We start from the raw sequence: 21,298 nt of genomic DNA on the forward strand, positions 1-21,298 counted from the left end.
TCATTTCCCTTTTTCTCTCTCTCATCAGTGATGATTGTGAGCTTTCTTGGTTGCTTCTGTGGAAAGGAGCGGAGCAAGAAAGAGAACCCTTTGGACCTTTTGTCCCAGGAGTGACCCCTTTCTGGGGACCCTGGGGAATGACGACAATGTATGTTCATCAATGCCTTCAGTATATCTTTTGTTGCACCTTGGTGCACCTGAAAGGCCCTCTTAGGCTCAGGGAGGGGGTGTTGGCTCAAAAGCCACTGAACATCGAAAAGCCAGCAAGAAAGCAAAAGCCTACATCACCTGGTATTCCCTGGTGATCTCCCATCCAAATACTAACCAGACCCAACTCTTCTTAGCTCCCAGAGTCAGGTGCGATCAGGTATGTTCAGGATGGTACAACAGTAGGCAGAAGGAATGCTCCCTGGGTCTCCCTACAAGTCAAAGGAGATCCCAACAGCCCTAAACAAGACACACTTGCCTGATTTCTGGCCCTCCAGGCCTGCTTGCCACTTCCTGGGGCTTCTGCCAACATTCCCAGCCTCCAGGCAATCCCTGACATAAGGCCTGCCAGACTGCTCCCAGGCAACCAGAGCCAATTACCCCACGGGTCAGTCGCAACAACACATCCTTAGATTCTTGCCCTTTTCACTCCTGGCAGGAAGGAAGGGGACAAGCAGACCACACACATGAAACACCTGCTAGCCAAAGAGATGGGGGGCCCGGGGATTTTAAAAGGCGCAACTTTCTCCATAGCTCCTTTTTCAAGCATTTCTTTCACATCTATGCTCACCTTGGGACCGAGCTCGTCGGACCTTCCTATTGTGCCGTTGTCCACAATCGATTACCCAGTCCTGGCAGGAGGTTGGATGACAAACCTGCTTGGTCGGAGAGTGGCTAATCCATTGCGGAGAACAGTGCAATAAGAAGCCTCCGTGGAGCCGGCAGCAGTGGCAAAATCATGAGTGGACAGTTATGAAAATGGCTACTGTTTTTAGAGTTGTACTAAACATAATTTCAACCATGACTGTTGATTTTGTTTCAACTATTGATTTTGTTTCAAAGTACAGAACAGGGATTAGGAAAGTGCACCCCACAAACATGCAGCCATCAAGGGTCTCAACTGGGGTCCCTGGGGGAGGCAGGGCTAATTACTAAAATTTAAGCACAAAAACAAAAAGGGTGTGGCTCTAAAAATATTTTCTTGGGGGCACAGAAAACTGTTTTGTCTGATTGGGGCTCCCTTAGTTGTTTTTAGGCCATGGGGCTAAAACCAAAAGTCAACTAAAAAAGTCCACGAACAGCCAAGTAAATGTCATAATTGTTCCCTAGCACTATTAAAAGGATTTTCAGCAAGAAAGAAAAATGAAAATATGGGAGTAGGGGACAGGGAGGGTCAATGGAGCAGTTGTGGCCTTCAGTGCCCCAGAACAGCTGTGTACAGGCTGGCAACCTCTGGCAGTTGCCTCCCTCTATTACAGAGGCATCAATCAAAAGGTAGTGGTGGTGGGGAGAGAATACAGGGAAAGGAAGGTTTAAACAAAAGAGAAGAAAAGCAGCACTTTTAAAAGGCCATGCTTTTAATAATAATAAAAGAGATAACTGAAGACTCTGAAGTAAAATGGAATCCATCATAATTCAGACAAAAAGAAGTTCTCACATTAGGTCTCAAGGTCTCAGATCTTTGGAAAGAACAAGATAGCTTTTTAACAACATGAAAGCCCTGTTATTACTGAACTCCCAAGTCCCATCATCCTTTCTAGAGAGCTGCATTGATTCCATCCTTGAGGCTGATTGTTTCAACAGAGCAATTTGGAATATGTGAACAAACTAAAGGAAGGCAGAAATTGAAAAAAAAAATGGTATAATACTGTGTATGTGACCGTTGAATTGTGTAGCAGTGCTTTCACATTACTAAAAGCTAGATGACAACTGAGCTGTTCAGATATCAAGAAATTACTCTCATCATTCCTCACTATTGTCCATGCTGGCTCAGGGTCACGGCAACTGATATCCAAAAGTATCTGGTGGTACACAGTCCCCAACCCTAATTTAAATAAATGACATATTGTCCAAAGCAAAGTTTGTACCAGCATATGACTTTTCAGCTACATTTTAAACAGGAAAAACAAGGCTATGGTTCCTGTATGTAGGATCTTTGGAGTGTTTAATGAAGACATGGATGACATGGAAGCAGAGGATATATGAATCTTAAAAGTCTCCATTGCTGAACACACTAAAGCTATAACGCAAAAAAAGTGGCCCTTCAGATCATGCTGGACTGCAACTCCCATCAGACTTTGCCAGGATAACTAATAGTAGGGGGTCATGGGATGTGCAGTCCAACAACATCTGAAGGGCCACATGTTCCTCAGCCATACTGTAAAAAAACCAGAAAATCACAGTCTCCTCATGTAGCTTCCAGTCCTAGCATTCATTTTTAACACCTAGCACACTAGCAACTTCAGATGGCAAGTTCCCCAAATGATGTCTTTCCTGAAGTCTTTTATAAAGCTCTCCTCTATACTGTTTGTTGAGTGTACAAGCAAGAACACAGAGTGAAGATGGAGCACACTGGAGAGGCACCACACAACCATCAAGCATTTCCATGGAGCGTAATGAGGGTGTTAGATTCAGAAGACCCAACTGCTAGTACTGCACCTTCACACTCTTCATTAGATCCTCTGCAGATGTTCAGAACAGCTGAACGAAATCTTCCTAATTAGGTTCCTCTCAAGAAGACATGCTTTTGCAGTGGCACAGCTGACACATAAAAATATCAAGATTTGGGCACTTCTCATAACCAATATGACACAGTCTTCTTGGAATGCTTCTCAAATCATGACTAAAACAATCTTTGACTCCACTCACTTCCATTTCTTAAAACAAGCCTCAGGAGTCAGGCATGGCTTCTGCACATATCACGTGGAGCAGACCAGACTGCCAGTCTTACCAACTGACCAAGTCTCCTTTGGTCTCAAGTCAGGCCATTCAGGACTTCAAGCCCATTTTAGACATCATCTGTTCATATAAAGTCCATGCCATTGCTGCCATCAGTGTGCGTCGCAAGGCCCTCGGGACAGCACCACGGAAAAAGCCAACCAATCCATAATCCTGTAACAAGGAGAAAGAAGCAGGCACCATCTGTATTTACAATAATCCAAACCCTTGAATAACTAGATGGCATCTTAAGGTGCAATAGAGTTTTACTAATTCTAATTTTCCACATGAAGGTACCACACAGATGTATCCTCTGCCCAAAACCCTTGGTGTATGCAAAAACAGAACAAGAGAGAAAAAGAAAAGTATTCCACTTTTTAAAATCAACCATTTTATTTCACTATTAGTTTTTGTGGATTACAATCCACTTCTTCAGATATGAAGCCCTGATGAATGAACATCAAAGTGTTTCAAAGCTATCATTTGTCACTATTTCTCCTACCCCCTTTTAAAAGGGGGGGGCTTGGTGGCGCTACAGGTTAAACTGCAGAAGCCTCTGTGCTGCAGGGTCAGAAGACCAGCAGTCGTAAGATCGAATCCACGTGATGGAGTGAGCTCCTGCCAACCTAGCAGTTTGAAAGTATGACAATGCAAGTAGATAAATAGGTACCACCTCAGTGGGAAGGTAACAGCGTTCCATGTATAGTCGCGCTGGCCACGTGACAACAGAAACAGTCTTTGGACAAATGCTGGCTCTATGGCTTGGAAACGGGGATGAGCACCGCGCCCTAGAGTTGGATACGACTGGACTAAATGTCAAGGGGAACCTTTACCTCCTACACCCTACTCCTTGCAACATATTTCCCTGCTACTTGAAAGATTCTCCCTCCTTTTCTCCATCGGACCTCACCTCTAGTAAATTCTAGTCAAAGGTTGTACCATTAATTAGGTTGCACAATGGTTATACATTAATAGCATTGATGGTAATGCACATGAAGACCTGTCATGTAATTCACTAATCGGGTACCACCAAAGGCGCATGAGGCCAATTCAGTTTAAGGGTAATGCTTCCTGAACAGGTGAACATCTTTATCTATGTTCTCTGCATTACTATCAGTGTTATTAATGTATAACCACCATGAAACCTAATTAATGGTGTGATCTTTGACTAGAATTTACTGAAGCTGAGGTCCAATGGAGAAAAAGAGGGAGAATCTTTCAAGCAGGACAGGTGAGGCATGTGCTGACAGGAATGTTCATAAAAATCTAACTACTGCTATTACCATCACAAATTTCAAATGTTTCCCAAAGCACCATGTTTTCTATTTAATACATACCATTAAAGGACAGAAAGAAAAATACAGAAAATCATCAGCCTTAAACAACCAATTGACATGGCTATTTACATACACAATTAACATGAAAATAGAATAAAAAGTAGAGTGGTGCCTCACAAGACGATGTTAATTCATTCCGTGAAAAACGTCGTCTTGTGAAAACATTGTCTTGCGAAATGCGGTTCCCCATAGGAATGCATTGAAATCTAATTAATGTGTTCCAACGGGGGGGGGATTGGCGTCTTGTGGAAAAAAAGTCTTGTGAAACATGTTTTCCCATAGAAATGCATTGAGATGTAATTCATGTGTTCCTATGGGCAAAAAAAAAAGTCAGAACAAAGTCAAATAAGAAAACTTTATAAATATCATAGAAAAACATTCGTCTTGCAAAAAAGTGTCCGTTAAAAAATTGTTTTGTTAGTCGCGGACCCAATTGTCAAAAACATCGTCCTGCAAAAAAGCGTCTCTTTAAAAAAAATCTTACGAAGCATAGACCCAAACATTGTCTTGCGAAAATCGTCCATAGGAAAAACCACCTTGCGAAGCGCAACAGCGATCACAAAAACTAATCGTATTGTGGATTAATCATCCCGCTAGGCAATCGTCTTGCGAGGCACCACTGTATATACATTTAGTATAAACTGCTTTTAAAGAAGTAAGAATAATGGATAATAGCAACATTTTTGTTGTTTAGTCGTTTAGTCGTGTCCGACTCTTCGTGACCCCATGGACCAGAGCACGCCAGGCCCTCCTTTCTTCTTATAGCAACACAGTTGAGTCTAAAATCCTACTGAAAGAAATTAACCAATTCTCAAATGCAAAAACAAGAACAGAATTTCGTACGGTGGCTTCAGCTGATCCACAATAATATCTAGCTCAAGTTACCATCTTTCCTAGAATTTAAGACAAGGCCTTATATGAATTTTTGCTCCAAAAAACGCATTAGGACTTATTTTCAGGGGATGTTTTATTTTACAGTTATGTTATTTTCTTCTGGTTGCTGCACAAAGCTACACAATGGTGAAAGACGGGGTTTCACTTAACTGGGGCTTATTTGGGGGGTAGGTCTTATATTACAAGCATCCTGAAAAATCATACTAGGGCTTATTTTCAGGTTAGGTCTTATTTTCAGGGAAACAGGGTATCTCAAGGACCACATCTCCCTTTATGAGCTTACTCAAGTATTAAGATCATAGGAGAGGCCTTTCTCTCAGACCTGACACCTTCATAGATATGTTTGGTGAGGACATAGGAGAGCGTCTTCTCTGTTACTCCTCCCAGATTCTGGAACTCCCTCCCACAAGAGGACAGGCTGGCCCCATCTTTGCTGTACCTCCGATAGGTGAAGACCTTTTTCTTCAGGCAAGCTTTCCCTGAGTGGCTGGCTGCCTCAGTAGGTTTGTTTCAATGGATTGTTGTACCTTACTTTTGAAGGTGTTTTGGTGTTGCTTATATGTTTTGCTTGTTTTTTTAAAAAAATATCCTTTTTGTATACTCACTATTGCTAGCTGTTATTTTGACTTTTAATGATATAAGCCACCTTGGGTCCTTTTAGGGAGAAAAGCAGGGCATGTATGCATTTATGTATGTAGGAAGGAAGGAATACTCAAAATTATAGACCTGCATTCAGACTCATGTAATATTCAACTGAGGCAATAACAGGGCACAGGTAGTACTAAGCTGAGCATGCAAAATACAATTGTGGTGATCACCCTGCTTTGGCTCATATAGGAGGATATTTGCATGCACCAATGGGAGTTGTTGGGAGGCGGAGCCAGAGAAACCAGAAGGGAGGGGTGAGCCAGAGAAGAGGAGTTTGAGTCAAAGATGAGAGTCTGAAGTGAAGAGTTAGTCTATGTTTTCGCACAAACCAGGAGTGGCAAAAGGGGTCATGTACAGAATAGATACTGGGGATGCCCAGCCTATAGCTGTTACCCCTTATCGAATAACTGGTTCCTATGTTGATAAAATCTGCACAGAACTCAATGAGATGCTGAAAGCTGATATAATCACCGCATCCATGAGTCCTTGGGCTGCGCCTATAGTCCTGGTAGATAAGCCAATGGTAGTGTCAGTTTCTGTGTGGACTATAGGAAATTAAAGCATGTCACCAAGGCTAATGTCTATCTTATGCCACGCTTGGATAACCTGATTGAAACCATAGGTAATGTCCTTTCATTTCCAGGTTAAATTTAACGAAAGGATTCTGGCAGATGTCTATGGATCCTAAGGATCAGGAGAAAACTGCTTTCTCCAGTCCCTTGGGACTGTACAGATTTTGAATCATGAGTTTCAGATTAATGAATGCACCGGCCACATTTCAAAGGCTGGTGTACAAAACCCTGTATGGCCTGAGAGAGTTCACTATGGCCTACATGGATTACATAGGTATTTTTAGCCGGACCTGGGAGGAACATAAATCCCACCTAGAGCTCATGCTGTAAAGGATACTGAGAGCCGGTTTGACTACAAAAGCAGCTAAATGTCAAATTGGTAACTGTGAAATAAAGTACCTAGGACATTTAGTGGGAGGAGGGATGATCAAGACCCTAGATGGATAGAGGTTATTGATATGTGGCCCATCACAAATTCCAAAAAGAAAATCTGAGCTTTCCTTGGACTAGCCGCATATAGGTGATTTGTACCCAATTTCAGTGAAATTGTCCAATTTAACCAAAAAGAAGCAAGCAGAGACTCTCATGGACCCCAGGGTGCAAGGATGCCTTAGACAGTCTTAAGACAGCGCTGAACTCGAAGCCTGTTCTTGTGGCGCCAGACGTCGCCAAGGAAATCACCATCTACACTGATGTGTCCAATGTCGGACTTGGAGCTATACTGTGCCAATCAGATGACAGTGGAACTTTACATCCGGTAACATATGTGAGCAAAAAGCTCCATACTAGCGAAAGACATTTATCGACCATCGAGAGGGAATGTTTAGCCATCATTTGGACACTGCAGAAATTAAAGCCCTACATATGGAGAAGGAAATTCATTATCTGCAGTCATCATTCGCCTTTAAAATGGATGATTATGAAATCTAACAGTAGTAAATTGACCAGATGTGACCTGATTTTACAGGACTTTGATTTCGAAATCAGAAGTGTCAAAGGGTCCCTGAAGGTGGTTGCGGACGCTTTGTCCCAAAGACATAATGATTAGAGAAAAACTTTATGTTAAATGCCAATGTTTTAACAGTATTGGTTGTCTTAAATGTATAAAGTGGTAAGTCTGATTTAGTAGACATGTTTGGTGCCTCGACTTACGAACATCCCTACTTACAAAAATTTCGAGTTACAAAAAACTCCAGCTGCAAAATATTGGTTCGACTTGCAGCTGCAGCTTCGAGTTACAGACGGGGAAAAAACCGCGGGAGAGGCGGGGAAAATCACAAAATTTGAACTTTTAGTTAACTGTTGGCCAGCGAAGAGGCTGCTTGTCTCCTACCTCGCTCATCCCAGCACTTAAGACAGTGGATAGGGAGAAAGTCTTCAGACTGCCTGATACTGCCTGGTACTGTACAGTACTGCCTGGTACTGTACTGTACGGACTGTAATTTTTGGCTTTTTTAATTTTGGATTTTTGGATTTTTGACTTTCTTTTTTAAAACAGAGACTGCCTGTTCTGGGTGAGTACAATGTATTTACTCTACTGTACAGGGGGTTTTGCAGCTTGGTGGGGGCTAGGGCTAGGTGGGGGTTATGTTTCTGTGCTCTGATGGGTCTTGCAATGTGAAATTAAAATGTGAAAAGTAGACTGTAATATTAAATTAAAATTAAATGTGAAAATTAGATTGTAACTTTAAAATGTAAAATGTATTTATTTATTTTGCATTCTGTGGCCCCTAGGGTTTGGGTACTGTGACCTCTCTTTTGTTTTAAAATGTATGTGTTTAAAATGTGGCTCCAAGGTCTGTCTTTTTTAAAATCAGAAAATATTCTGTGAGGGGCTGTGGTGCTTGTTGATGCAGGCAGGCAGGCTTTAAAATGGAGTTTACTATAGCCTCAAGTCTCCCCCCCCATTGTCTTCTCTCTCTCTCTCTTTTCTCTCTTTTTGTGTTTAACAGCATAAACCTTTGTCTGAGGGGTCTGTGTGATGACCTTCTTTCTTTCTTTCCTCTTTCCCCCATTGTTCCTTCCCTCCCCCTCCCTCCTTTCCTGTCCTTTTTTAAATCTAAAAGGTGCTTGGGTTAAAAGGTGTTGTTTAAAAGGTGTTCCCTCCCCACTCCCTCCTTTCCTTCCCTTTTTTTGACCTAAGTTCATCTTAGGTTAAAAGAAGAAAAATTCTCCCCCTAGTGGTAGAAGACGGATTAATCGGCTGTTCCTATGGGAACTAATGCTTCAACTTTAGAATGGCTCCTTGACATACGAACCAAAAACCGCCGGAACGGATTAATTGGTTTTCAATGCCTTTCTATGGGAAATGGTGCTTCGACTTACAAAAATTTCGAGTTGCGGCCACCGTTCCAATATGAATCAATTTCATAAGTCGAGGCACCACCGTAGAGAGAAAATTGTATTATAGGGTATGTATAAGTATTGGTAAGTTATTGTTAAATATGCATGTACTTAGCTGTTTGTTTATGAGAGCAAACTGGTGGATTTCCCTCATAAAACAAACTTATTAAGCGTGGAGGACTGGCAATCACCCTTCTTTGGCTCATATTTGCATGCACTAATGGGAGTTGTTGGGAGGCAGAGCCAGAGAAATCAGAAGGGAGGGGTGAGGTAGAGAAGAGGAGTTTGGGAATGGTTGAGTTCACTAAAAGGATAGAATGAAAATGAGATTAATTAACTAACCAAATGACTCAACCTTACCCTAAAGATTAAGGCAGTTGCTTGGCTTGTCCCAAGATACTTTTCAGATGACACCTGCAAGTAGGTTTTTACGACATCAGCAGGCTGAGTAGCTAATGATGCCAGAATCCCAGCAATCGTTCCACAGCCAAAATTCGCTAGAGGTTCAAGTGCTGGATCGATTTGGTCTGAAAAGAAGCAAGCAAGAAAATTTTAAAAACAAGATCAAATTTTACTAGGACACAATCATGAAGGTCCAACACTCTTAGTTCCTGCTTTATGATATTGTCAGCGGTGGCTAGTACCTGCTGTGGTGGGGTGGTGGCACAAAATGCTTAGTCACAGTCAGAAATAATAGGTGGAATCAGAGCCATAAGTTTAAATTCATTCATGAAAAAATGCACATATACAGTGGGCATTCACACATACATGTAGCAGAAGGGCAACCTAGGTGAGTGGGGCCCTCACCTCCACCTGCGGTAAGGGGCAGGCAGGAGTGAGCTGGCTGCTGGTAGCCTTAGCCAGAGGTGAGTTAGCACCTATTAGTCAAAATAGATAAGACTCCACTCATCTATTTGGACAAACAGGTGCAGAAAATGAAAACTTTCATTTAAAATACTCTCAAGAAGGAGAGTCTAATGTCCTCAACAACGTGTCACAATTGCTAACTGTTTTGGTATTTAAGTCTGGCCTCTTCTTACATCAGCAGCTTCTTGCTTCTAATGAGAAAAGTTAACATCCCAACCTCAGCTTTTAAAATATGAAAATAGCTATTCTTTTATGGATTACAATCCACTTCTGCAAACTTCCTGTGTCTGAGGAGGTGAAAGTTCTAAACTCAAACTTATTAGTCTAAGGGGACACAATACTTAAGCTTTGATTTTTTGTTGTTGTTGCTTATGCTGAAATAAAGAAACACTGCCATCTGTTTAAAAACAGCTACTATGGTATTCCAAATTGACTCTGACATAACCATTGTCAAGTGTTGCCATAATACTACAGCACACCTGCCATTAAGATAATATAAGCATTTTTCCTGATAAAAAGTTCTGTCCTCTAAAGATGCCAGCCACAGAGACTGGCGAAACGTTAGGAAGAACAACCTTCAGAACACGGCCAAAGAGCCCGAAAAACCCACAACAACCATTATCTTTTAATATTTAGTTTATTGTCTTTTTAATTGTGTGAATGCTAATGTTGTGAGCTGCTTTGGGTCCCTTGTTGAGAGAAATGCATCATATAAATAAATAACAAACAACTACTACTACTACTACTACAACCCTTACCATATGGTGCAATCTTTTTGGTCTGCAAGTAGAACATCAGATAAATGCCAGAGAAGGGTGCATCACGTAGAAGTGTTGCTGTCAAGCCACTAAACAGGCCCTGGACACCTTCAGATCTATAGATATTTCGCAGAGCTCCACATATGCTTTCATAGGCATACTTCCCACTCTGCAAATCAAACACAAGTATGAAACTTCACATCTGCATCACAAGCAAGTTATGTATGCATGTTGACCAGTACTAGTGAAAGGCAGAAAAAACTTCCCAAGAGTTGAGGGGACAACGTAGTTACAAGTTAAACATGTAAAAATGTTTAAGGTTATCAAAACCACCTCACCTCGTATCGTGCTTTCACAACTGTGATAGGCAACATACAAACAACAGCTACAGTTCGTGAGGTTCCACCCAGAAGAACTGATTGCAGGGCTGTAGGGGAGCGATCCAGCAGACAGCGCTGTTTTATCATATATAAAGTACTGAAGTAAATCCCCACACCTGGAATGCATCTTGCAAAAGACTATGAAAAGATGGCAAGCAGAAGAAAACAAAACTAGTAAGAAAAGAGATTACAGGGAAACTGCAACAGGGTGGACAGCCTGAGATGTTTGGGACTACAATTCTTATATTCTTTAGCCAGCATGATTAAGAGCCAGGGAGTATGGGAGCTGTGGTCTATAACATTTGGAGGGCACCAGGTTGTTTATCCCTGGTCACTTTTTCTTCCAAAAAAAAAAAAAAACCCTCAACATATTGTTAATGTATTAGCAAGGACAGGTCTACAATCTTCTGTGGATATCCTGGTATACATTTTTCATGTATAACCCCTACTACTCTGTGGGTGAAGTTAGAACTTGACTGTAGCACAGTGGTGTCGAAATGTGGCCCTCCAGATGTTCTTGGCCTTCAACTCCCAGAAATCCTGGCCAGCAGAGGTGGTGGTGAAGGCTTCTGGGAGTTGAAGTCCAAGAACATCTGGAGGGCCACAGTTCGACACCACTGCTGTAGCACAATCAGCATAGAAGCATAGTAAGAAAAGGGGTAATCACATCAAGCTTAGGAGAGGAAGCATGATGTGATTCAGAAACTAATACGCTTATTTGCACTCAAATAAATGTAAATTAAGAAAATGAAAAACTAAGGAGTAGGGAGATATGTTCCCATTCTTTACAAAAAAAGAGATCAATTACCTCTAGGTTATAGTTTTACTGGGACTCAGGGATACACAGGGACATGCCCTCAAATTTGGGAAAGGAGCTAAATGTGAAAAATACAATAACAATAATAATCACATGCCATGAAGGCAATTATGACTTATGGCAACCCTCTTCAGGGTTTCCTATGTACAGAATACTCAGAAGTCGTTTGCAATTTCCTCCTTCTGGGGGCATCCTGGGACTGTGCAGCTTGTCCAAGGACACACATGCAGGCTCTACTCGCACTGACAAATGCTTTATTTAAAAATGGCCATCAGGCAATGCTGTATATCTCACAGCAACATTCAGGTAGAACAATACATGAAGCAGAACACTTGCCCTATTTCAGAGAGCAAAGCTTCTAGGCAGCAGAGTACAGCATATGTTTAGCCAAAATAGGGGCTCCCCACCTCTAAAATACTCTTGAATATGTTCATCACTGAACCAGTCACCATCTGCTTGAGATCACAATTAAACTTCTGTTGCAATCTCAAAGTGGGCAAATGACATTCATTCCAGCAGGTTTAACACACAAAATACACTATTATTTAGGCAACTTACAGGAGAAACACCCTTCCACAGCCCCAGGATACTTTCTGTGCGAACAACTTTAAAGAACAAAGCTACCATCCCAATGCGACCTGACCTGGAAGTAAAGCCAAATCTGATATTAGAGAACAATCCTTCTGTAAAATCAGGATACATAACAGCATAATCCTTCCCACCTTCTCTGAGCCCAAACTTTCCACAGACAAAGACAAGATCCACCAAAGACTGACTTCACAAAATGAATTATTCTACCACTACTTAATGCAAAATGGGAGTTGAATCCTCACTGGCCTTATCTATTGACTTCCAATAGATAATTAATACACCATTGTGGTGTTTACCACGTGGCCCCTGTTTGTTTCACCAAACACAGAGCTCACTCAAGTATCCCAACACTCCCTTTACTGATTACAAGTTGTTTTAGGACTAGTTCTTAAGCACATTCTTAAAGTTACACAAAGCTTCAGTATTTTACTTTAACCTCTTCTATCTTAATTAATACAGGTCACACTAATCACTCCTTAAACACTCTCTCTGCCTCAAACCCCAAAAACTTTTTTCTCTCTCTTCCTCTCTGACTGAACTCACTAGACTTTGACTCACCCCTCCCTTCTAGTTTCTCTGGCTCCGCCTCCCAACAGCTCTCATTGATACATGCCAATAATCTTCTACCTGAGCCAAAGCAGGGTGATTGCTACAACCATTAATTATGTCAACATGTAAACAAATGAATATACCACTCTGGCATTTGCTATCAGGCTAGGCAACACACATCCAGTATGTATGGCACATGACGCCTGTATGTGACCCTTATCACCCCACATTTCTGGGGAGGGGGGGGTCAGGGAAACCAGTTGGGATCCAGAAGTCTCCTTGTGCTCTCTAGATGAAAAAGGTGGCAATTTTGTTTTGCTTTGAGGAGCCCATCATTTATCTTTTCTTAGTAGCCGCATGATAGTTCATAATTAGAGATGGGGACAACTATAAAAACGATTGGCTTTTTCAATGAAAATAGCCGATTAGTTAAATATTTGTCCCTTCATATTCGTGGGTTCCAGAGCCCCCATTTCTATTCATCCGTTGTATTACAAAAAACAAAAAAACCTTTCTGCCTACCAGCCACCGATCAGCTGATCAGTGGCTGATAGGCAGCTACCACTCCCGCCAAGCCACCCACCCCCACACTACCCCCACCCCTTCCTCTCCCTACTTTAGCCCCTACACCCACCAACACCCCCCTACCTTAATCGCCACTGCAGAGGTCTTCATCTGGCCTGACCTTTGCAAAGATGGCAGCTGCTGCTTCATTTAGGCTAGAGAAGCCGCAGCTGCCATCTTTGCAAAGGGCAGCCTCCAGAGGGGTGAAAGCGGGGTGGGGGGCTGGCAGCGGGGGTGAGGTTTTTTTTAAAATAACCCCCCCCCCACATACACACGAATCAATGAATAACTTCATTATTTGTCGCTTCATGGAGGCAACTTCGTGAGTCAACTTCTGACGATTCACGAAGCAGGACAACTTGCCAAAATAGTGTGTCGTCCCCATCTCTATTCATAATATCTAGAATGAATTACTGTGCCCCCATAGCATAGCTGAAGGAATCAGCACGCTTGGGAGTCTTCATGAAGATTATATGTTTTCAACATATAGGCAGGTGTATCAATCCTCCCAAACAGGACTGGCTCAAATAAATGAGAAGGGTGTTATTATTTTTCTTCGCACAAACTCCTAAATAATAGCCAACTGATAGACGATGAATGTATAGCTATCCCTTTCATCCTCCACATTTAGTGGATTATCCTGGTTTCCTACAGAGAAACCTAATCATATTACATCTGATTAAACAAAAAACTGAGGTTGGTGCATATTCTTCACCATGAGAATCTTAACACTTCTACCTACTGCATTATGAAACACCTCACATTCTCATTTATCTCCTCTTAGTCTCCAGTACAACCAAAAACCAAAAAAAGTCTTTATTGAAAATGTCAGATATTCACCCTTTGACAGCTGGTTGCACGGTCTGCAGTCTAGTTTTAAGAAGGTCTAGAGGTTGGAATAACAGAGTAGAGCAGGTCCCACTGACGGAACCACACACAAAGGCTTTCAGCACAGGGTGCATCTGAAAGTAAAAAACACAAACTTTGTGGAAAAAGAAAAGGAGAATTCATACATGGCACCCATCATCTTTGAAAAGTAACATATCACTGCTGCCTGTATATCCATATTAAAGCCGTTATCTTCTGCAACAGAATTCTACAACATACATTGTGGGCTTTGCTTTAATTAACCATACTAATCAAATTGATGAAATATCAGCAAAAGAACTCCTGTGTCCTGCAGAGTTTATACAAGAAAACAAATTTAAAACAACCAGAAGCTTAACTGACACTGTAGTATGTGCTTTCAGCTTCTTGTGAAATATATTACTTTGCAGTACACCTTTTGAAATTGCAGCAACTTCTATGAAAATATTCTATTAGATGCTGGTATCATTAAAGAGGACCTCAAAGTCCCTTGAAACATAATGCTTCTTTAATACGCACTATGTATATGATGAATTCATTTATTATCTCATTTTCAACACCCTGATAGTGTAAACTTCTTGCATATTTACTAAAAAATAAATTCTACTGTACTCAATGGAGGTTTACTTTTAGTTAGGTGCAGCCTAAAACCTTCATGACTGGAATTACTTTAATATTGACAAACAACATTTAAGTAAAGCAACAACCAAATAGCAAATGATTTTGCTATAAAAGGATAATCTCAATACTAAAGAGGAAATAAGTCCCACTGAACACAGTGACGTGCATTTCCAACTATGCAGCTTTTCCATTTTGCCTCCTTGCTGGATTTTTGTGGGAAAAGGCCATAAGGAGCTGTGGGAAGCCACAAAAAGGTTACAGAGCTGAAAATGACAGAAAAAAATATGTGCATGAACAAGAGCAAGAGCATAACAAAGGTCTTAGCTAGAAGTATCCCAAACTACCCTGTTTCCTTGAAAATATGACCTAACTTGAAAATAAGATGCTTACCAGGGTGTGGTACAAGAACTAAAGTTCCTTTCATATACACAGATCTATCTATATTATCCTCCCATATTCCAGACTTTCTGGATATCAGCAACTTTATTTTTATAAGTGGAAACAACAACTAGTGACAGCTGGAAACTTTTGGCACATCCCAATATACCTTCTGCAATGCTGGACCAGGCAACAAGGCAATGGCTTGTCAAAATCAGGAACGTTTTAACTCCATTAATTTATACTAGCAAACACTTAAACTTTCTAAGGTTCCTCCCCGCCCCGATGCTTAATTCTTGCTGGAACAAGGGGCCACGGCTTTGTACTTCGGGTCTGCAAACGTTCACTTTTGCCCACCGTCAAATTGCTCCCGAAACCGTTTTCACTCTGGTGGTGGAGTCACGACCGTCACCTCTTATTTTGGGACGGAAACAAGGAGAGCACACCTCCCAGCCCCAATCCGGACCACGGGAACGGCAGCTTCTCCGTTCAGGCGTACCTCAGGAGACGACAACGGCATTGGCTTGCAAGGAAAGCGACTCTTCTGCCGTCAAGCAGCGCTCAACCACCACAGGCGAACAACGGGCCGCAGGTGGCATCTGCAGGAGTGAGAGCAGGCCTCGCTACAATCCTGTATATGCGGCTCTAAGCAGACCGACTCAAGAGTAAGGCCTCAAGCGGCCATGGTGCTGAGTCAGTCTGCACAGGACCGGGCTCTTCTCACGTTTCCTTCCTCCCCCCGCAAAAGTCCCCACTGGGCCTGCCCTAGAGACACAAGGAACAACCGACCAGCTCCGCGTCTCTCCCGCCGCTGGGATAACCCCGGACCTTCCCCACCGCTCCAAAGCAACTTCTCAGCTCCACTTCGGATCTCGCAGGTGCGGACGTTCTACACAGCTTCCATCCGGGAAAATGGCTTGACGTCACAGCCCCGCCTCCGCCACTCGGCCAATCAAAGGGAGAGCGCGTCCCCCAACTGCGTGAGGGCGATAGTGTTCTTAACCCTTTTTCGTCCTCGAGCATCTTTGCGAGTCCTATCAGCACCTCGGAAGAACCTGAGGCTGCACAGATATTTTTGGACTTCAGTGCCCATCAGTCGTAGTCAAGCATGGATGGGAGTTACAGCTTGCCCTTCAGGAGGAGCACACGTTCCCCTGCCCCTACTATCGAAGTACCCAGCTGTAGTACAGTGGAACCATCAAGACTGACTGATAGGATTAGCATAAACCTAATGGAACCGAAGGTCTTACCTAGAAGCATCCCAAACGACCCTGTTTCCTTGAAAATATGACCTAACTTGAAAATAAGCCCTGGTATGATTTTTCAGTATGCTCATAATATAAGCCCTACCCAAAAATAAGCCCGTTAAGTGAAACCCCACCCTCCACCATTGTGCAGCAACCAGAAGATGACATGACTGTATTTGAATAAATGTAGATTGTTGTACATTTTAAAAAATGCCCTGAAAATAAGCTCTAATGGGTTTTTGGAGCAAAAAATAATATAAAACCCTGTCTTATTTTTGGGAAAACACGGCAGAATGCATGAGACAGCAATACAGGTGACAATACCAGAAGGCAGCTGAAGTGAGACACAGAACTGTGGAAGATGTTTACCAGGGCTTGGTACAAGAACTAAAGTTTCTTTCATATACAGTACATAGATCTATCTATATTACCTCCCATATTCCAGACTTTCTGCATATCAGCAACTTTATTTTTGAGGGGGAAAAGGTGTTTTGTTGTCACTAGTACTCAGATTGGGGGCAGAGAGAGATTTGCATAATTATGTTGTAAACCACCTAGAGAGCGGTATATAACAGTATAAGTGGAAATAACAACTAGTGACAGCTGGAAACTTTTGGCACATCCCAATATATCTTCTGCAATGCTGGACCAGGCAACAAAATTAGGAACGTTTTACCTCCATTAATTTATACTAACAAATGCTTAAATTTTCTAAAGTTCCTCCCCCAATCATCAGCTTCTTATTACAAAATTCAAGCTTAAACTGAAGAAAGTAGGAAAAACCACTGGACTAGTCAGCTATAATCTAAACCAAATCCCTTATGAATATACAGTTGAAGTGAAGAACAGATTTAAGGAGCTAGATTTGGTGGACAGAGTGCCTGAAGAATTATGGATGGAGGCTCGTAACATTGTACAGGAGGCAGCAACAAAAACCATCCCAAAGAAAATGAAATGCAAGAAAGCAAAGTGGCTGTCCAATGAGGCCGCCCAAATAGCAAAGAAGAGAAGGGAAACAAAATGAAGCGAGATAGAGAAAGTTACAGAAAATTGAATGCTGACTTCCAAGGAACAGCAAGGAGAAACAAGAGGGCCTTCTTAAATGAACAATGCAAAGAAATAGAGGAAAATTTTCTGTTCAAGAAACTTGGAAATATTAGAGGAACATTTTGTGCAAAGATGGACATGATAAAGGACAAAAATGGTAGGGACCTAACAGAAGCAGAAGACATCAAGAAGAGGTAGCAAGAATACACAGAGGAATTATACCAGAACGATTTGGATATCCCGGACAACCCAGATAGTGTGGTTGGTGACCTTGAGCCAGACATCCTGGAGAGTGAAGTCAAGTGGGTCTTAGAAAGCTTGTCTAACAACAAGGCCAGTGGAGGTGATGGCATTCCAGTGGAACTATTTAAAATCTTAAAAGATGATGCTGTTAAGATGCTACACTCAATATGCCAGCAAGTTTGGAAAACTCAGTAGTGGCCAGAGGATTGGAAAAGATCAGTCTACATCCCAATCCTAAAGAAGGGCAGTGCGATGTAAGGAAGTGAGAGCTGTACCATAAAGAAAGCTGACCACAAAATAATTGATCCTTTTGAACTTTGGTGCTGGAGGAGACTCTTGAGAGTCCCCTGGACTGCAAAGAGAACAAACCTATCCATTTTGAAAGAAATCAACCCTGAGTGCTCACTGGAAGGACAGCTCCTGAAGCTGAGGCTCCAATACTTTGGCCATCTCATGAGAAGAGAAGACTCTCTGGAAAAGACTCTGATGTAGGGAAAGTGTGAAGGCAAAAGGAGGAGGGGATGACAGAGGATGAGATGGTTGGACAGTATCATTGAACCTACCAACATGAATTTGACCCAACTCCGGGAAGCAGTGGAAGACAGGAGGGCCTCGCGTGCTCTGGTCCATGGGGTCACGAAGAGTCGGACACGACTTAACGACTAAACAAGAAGTTGAATCAATTGCATCTAATCCACTAATTCACTACTCAATCTTCTTCTTTCCAAGATGCAAAGAGACATAAACAAGGCCTGACAATTAACAGAAATGGGAAATTGTGTCTGTTCCTGAGCTGGAAGAAAAGGCTCGAGACCTTTCAGAAGCATGGCCTGTGTGATCGATCAGACAAAACCTCTGAAGAGACCATATATGTTTGGAGACCACATAAAGGTTGCCTCAAATTAGAACAGAGTACCCAGTCAATCCCTTACCAAAAACATCAGAGGGCAAGACTTTGCACTGCACCTGAGAACAGGTAGTACTGGGCTAGAGATAGCAACAGTTCTCACAGGTAGATTCCAGTGTTTGAAAATTAGTTATGGTTTCGACTTTATAAAAGTTGGATACAACTGTGAATCTCCAGCTATTTTAAAAACACAAATTAGTCAGTGTGGCGATCCCCCTTTGCGCCCCTTATTTCTTTGGGCTCCACAAAGGTAAACTCGCCCTTTTCCGCTGCCACCAGGTATTATCTTAATACCAATTCAAGTCCCACACATAGGAGCTGCTCATATAACTTAGGAATCAGGGGTTTTGATCAAATATTCTTTTATTAATGAACAAATAAAAGGAAAATCAACATATAACCGTTTCAGGTATGCATATATATTAGATCATGTATTCAATCACTGGTATTTCTCATATTATGCTTATGGGTTCATTCCTGCTTGTTCAATATGATGTAAACTATTCAAGTCTCTTTCCTAACACCTCTAATCTATTCCTAAACCCTAACACTCTCTCAATAGCTTCTGGTCCCTGAATCTCTCTATCCCTATCTCATTCCAACTGTCTCTCCCTGTCTCTTCCATCTGTCTAACTGTCCTTTTAGCTCCGCCCCTCCTGCCCTATCCTCTGATAGGAATGACGTCATCTTTTGGATCCCGCTACAGTCAGCTTTCCTGGCTTCCTGTGTAGAAATGGTAGTAATTTTTAACACACACCTGAAAAAATATATGCAAATCCAAAGTGATTAATAAAGACTTAAGTTAGTTAAGACACATAAGAAATATGTTTTCCCAGGAACCTGTATGCATAGCATGAACATTTTGTGTTAATTTAATAGGCAAAGATTAGTTTGGCAAGACAGTTGCACTTGTCAGGTGTGAATTCAAATTTAGCCAGCACATGTAAAACATCTCTTTAACAGAAAATGCTCAGTGCACAAAACACACATGCAAAATATTCCTGCATGCACACAAATCCAGCCCACAGTGTTTCATGCTGGCTTTCCATCACAGCTTGCTGCCCTGTCCAGTAGTGGTGGTGCTGCCTACTACTGTCCTTCACCATATCACCACCTCCTAACCCTTCCAATGCCTGCTTGATGATGCTCCATCCCATCATTCCGTCCTCTGACCTCTGTGCTCCCTAGCAACTCCTTCTCATTTAGCAAGCACAGGCTGCAAAAAAGAGAAGGCCATGTGCTCCTGCTTGCAGAAGAGCTAAACTCACAGCAGAATGGTTTCATTCTAAACATTTGTGGAAAGGAAGACATGCACTGATTCTCTGTGAGCATTTTTCAAGGTGCCATTGTCCCACCTCCTAGTTCAGCAGTTCCCTGAAAGCTGATGGAGGGCTCAGTTATAACCAGATTTTTAATTACACAGAGTAGGTGCTTCAGCCAACCTGCCTGGTACATGTTGAATAGATTAGACTAGGGCCAAGTCAGTCACATGAGCAAAAATACACCAGAGTGACAGAATGTTCTAGAGTCTAGAGCATTCTGTCACTCTGGTGCATTTTTGCTCATGTGACTGACTTGGCCCTATTCTAATTTATTCTAATCTTCTAATCTCTAGAGTCTAGAGAGCTATATTGTGTAAGGAGGTGTCCACGGAGGTTCAACGACAGCATCACTTTATGTACAGATTGAAGATGGAATTAGGACGTTGGACAGGGATGATAACAGGGACAGTGTTGTACCTGCCCAAAAAACACATTTGCCTCTTATCTGTTACTCTCTCCCAGGCTGTCTCTAAGGTCCCTGATACTTGATTCCTTGCCTTCTGAGACTGACTTACAGTGATCCCATAGAAGTTATGAGCATTTATTGCAGGCATGTTGTGTTACAAGAGTAGTTAGAATATATATTGTTATGTGCTGTCAAGTCAGAGCTGACTTGGCGCAACTCTAGTAGGGTTTTCATGGAAAGTGAGATATTCAGTTCTTTTAAAAACCTTCAGTTTATGAAAGTGGGATACTGTGCTTCAGTACCCATGATTCAAAAAGAGACAAAATGGCTCAATATTGCTGCACAATATAGTGCCTGCATTTCCAGCAGAAAAAAGGATGCCAAGCTTTACATAACAAAGGGAAGGCTGAATGTTGACAACATCAGTGGCAGCAGTCAAGATGGTCTATCATATACCCTCTTGTGCTCACTACCATTCACAAAGTGACAATACAAAAGGGAAAATCCCAGAAGCTGACTACTTTTTTCCTCAGTTAGCAACTTCTCACCCAAACACAAAGCCATTATTAGGGCTGTTTTTCAACAAATGTGAAATAAAAAATGTCTTTTGAAATTAAAAAAAGGGGGAAGAGGTTGGAGTTTAAAAAGAATGTCACTGGAAAACAAGATAAAAATCTCTATACTATGTAAAATAAAGACAGTGAAGAAAGGCAAGGAGAAAAATCGATTCATTTGAAAATATGGTGTTGGAGGAGAGTTCTAAAGGTATGGAGGGCAGCCAGAAAAACAGAAAAGTGAGTGATCAATCAAGTCTGACTTTTAAAAAAATATTTTTAACAAATACAAAATACAGAATACAAGAGACAAAGTACAAACTATAGTAATTGTGCTCCCAACCACCATCGGAAACTTCTGGAGAACTCTTCTTCTCATTGTCCTCCTTTCCAGAATTGCATTGATCCTTGTTTTGGGACTTTACCTTTTTCTCTTATTAACACAAATTCAATTCTACCCC

At 41.8% G+C, this 21,298-nt stretch overlaps 1 protein-coding gene across 11 annotated transcripts in view; it reads right to left on the minus strand.

Annotated features, from left to right (window-relative positions):
- Positions 1 to 21,298, minus strand: part of SLC25A38 (solute carrier family 25 member 38) — a 213,851-nt gene that overhangs the window by 176,873 nt on the left and 15,680 nt on the right. For 2 of the 11 annotated variants that reach the window (XR_012088391.2, XM_073003550.2), the window contains exons 1-6: positions 15,901 to 16,149; positions 14,086 to 14,207; positions 12,100 to 12,184; positions 10,683 to 10,862; positions 10,345 to 10,513; positions 9,080 to 9,246 (exon numbers count right to left, since the gene is read on the minus strand). Coding sequence is in view for 10 of the 11 variants with exons in the window: in XM_073003550.2 (XP_072859651.2) it covers positions 9,080 to 9,246; positions 10,345 to 10,513; positions 10,683 to 10,862; positions 12,100 to 12,184; positions 14,086 to 14,207; positions 15,901 to 16,134 (957 nt within the window). In the remaining variant the exon portion in view is untranslated. The other 9 variants (XM_073003552.2, XM_020814567.3, XM_073003555.2 and 6 more) reach the window with 9 other exon arrangements.

This window comes from Pogona vitticeps, chromosome 6, assembly GCF_051106095.1.
Source record: "Pogona vitticeps strain Pit_001003342236 chromosome 6, PviZW2.1, whole genome shotgun sequence".
Taxonomy (NCBI): domain Eukaryota; kingdom Metazoa; phylum Chordata; class Lepidosauria; order Squamata; family Agamidae; genus Pogona; species Pogona vitticeps.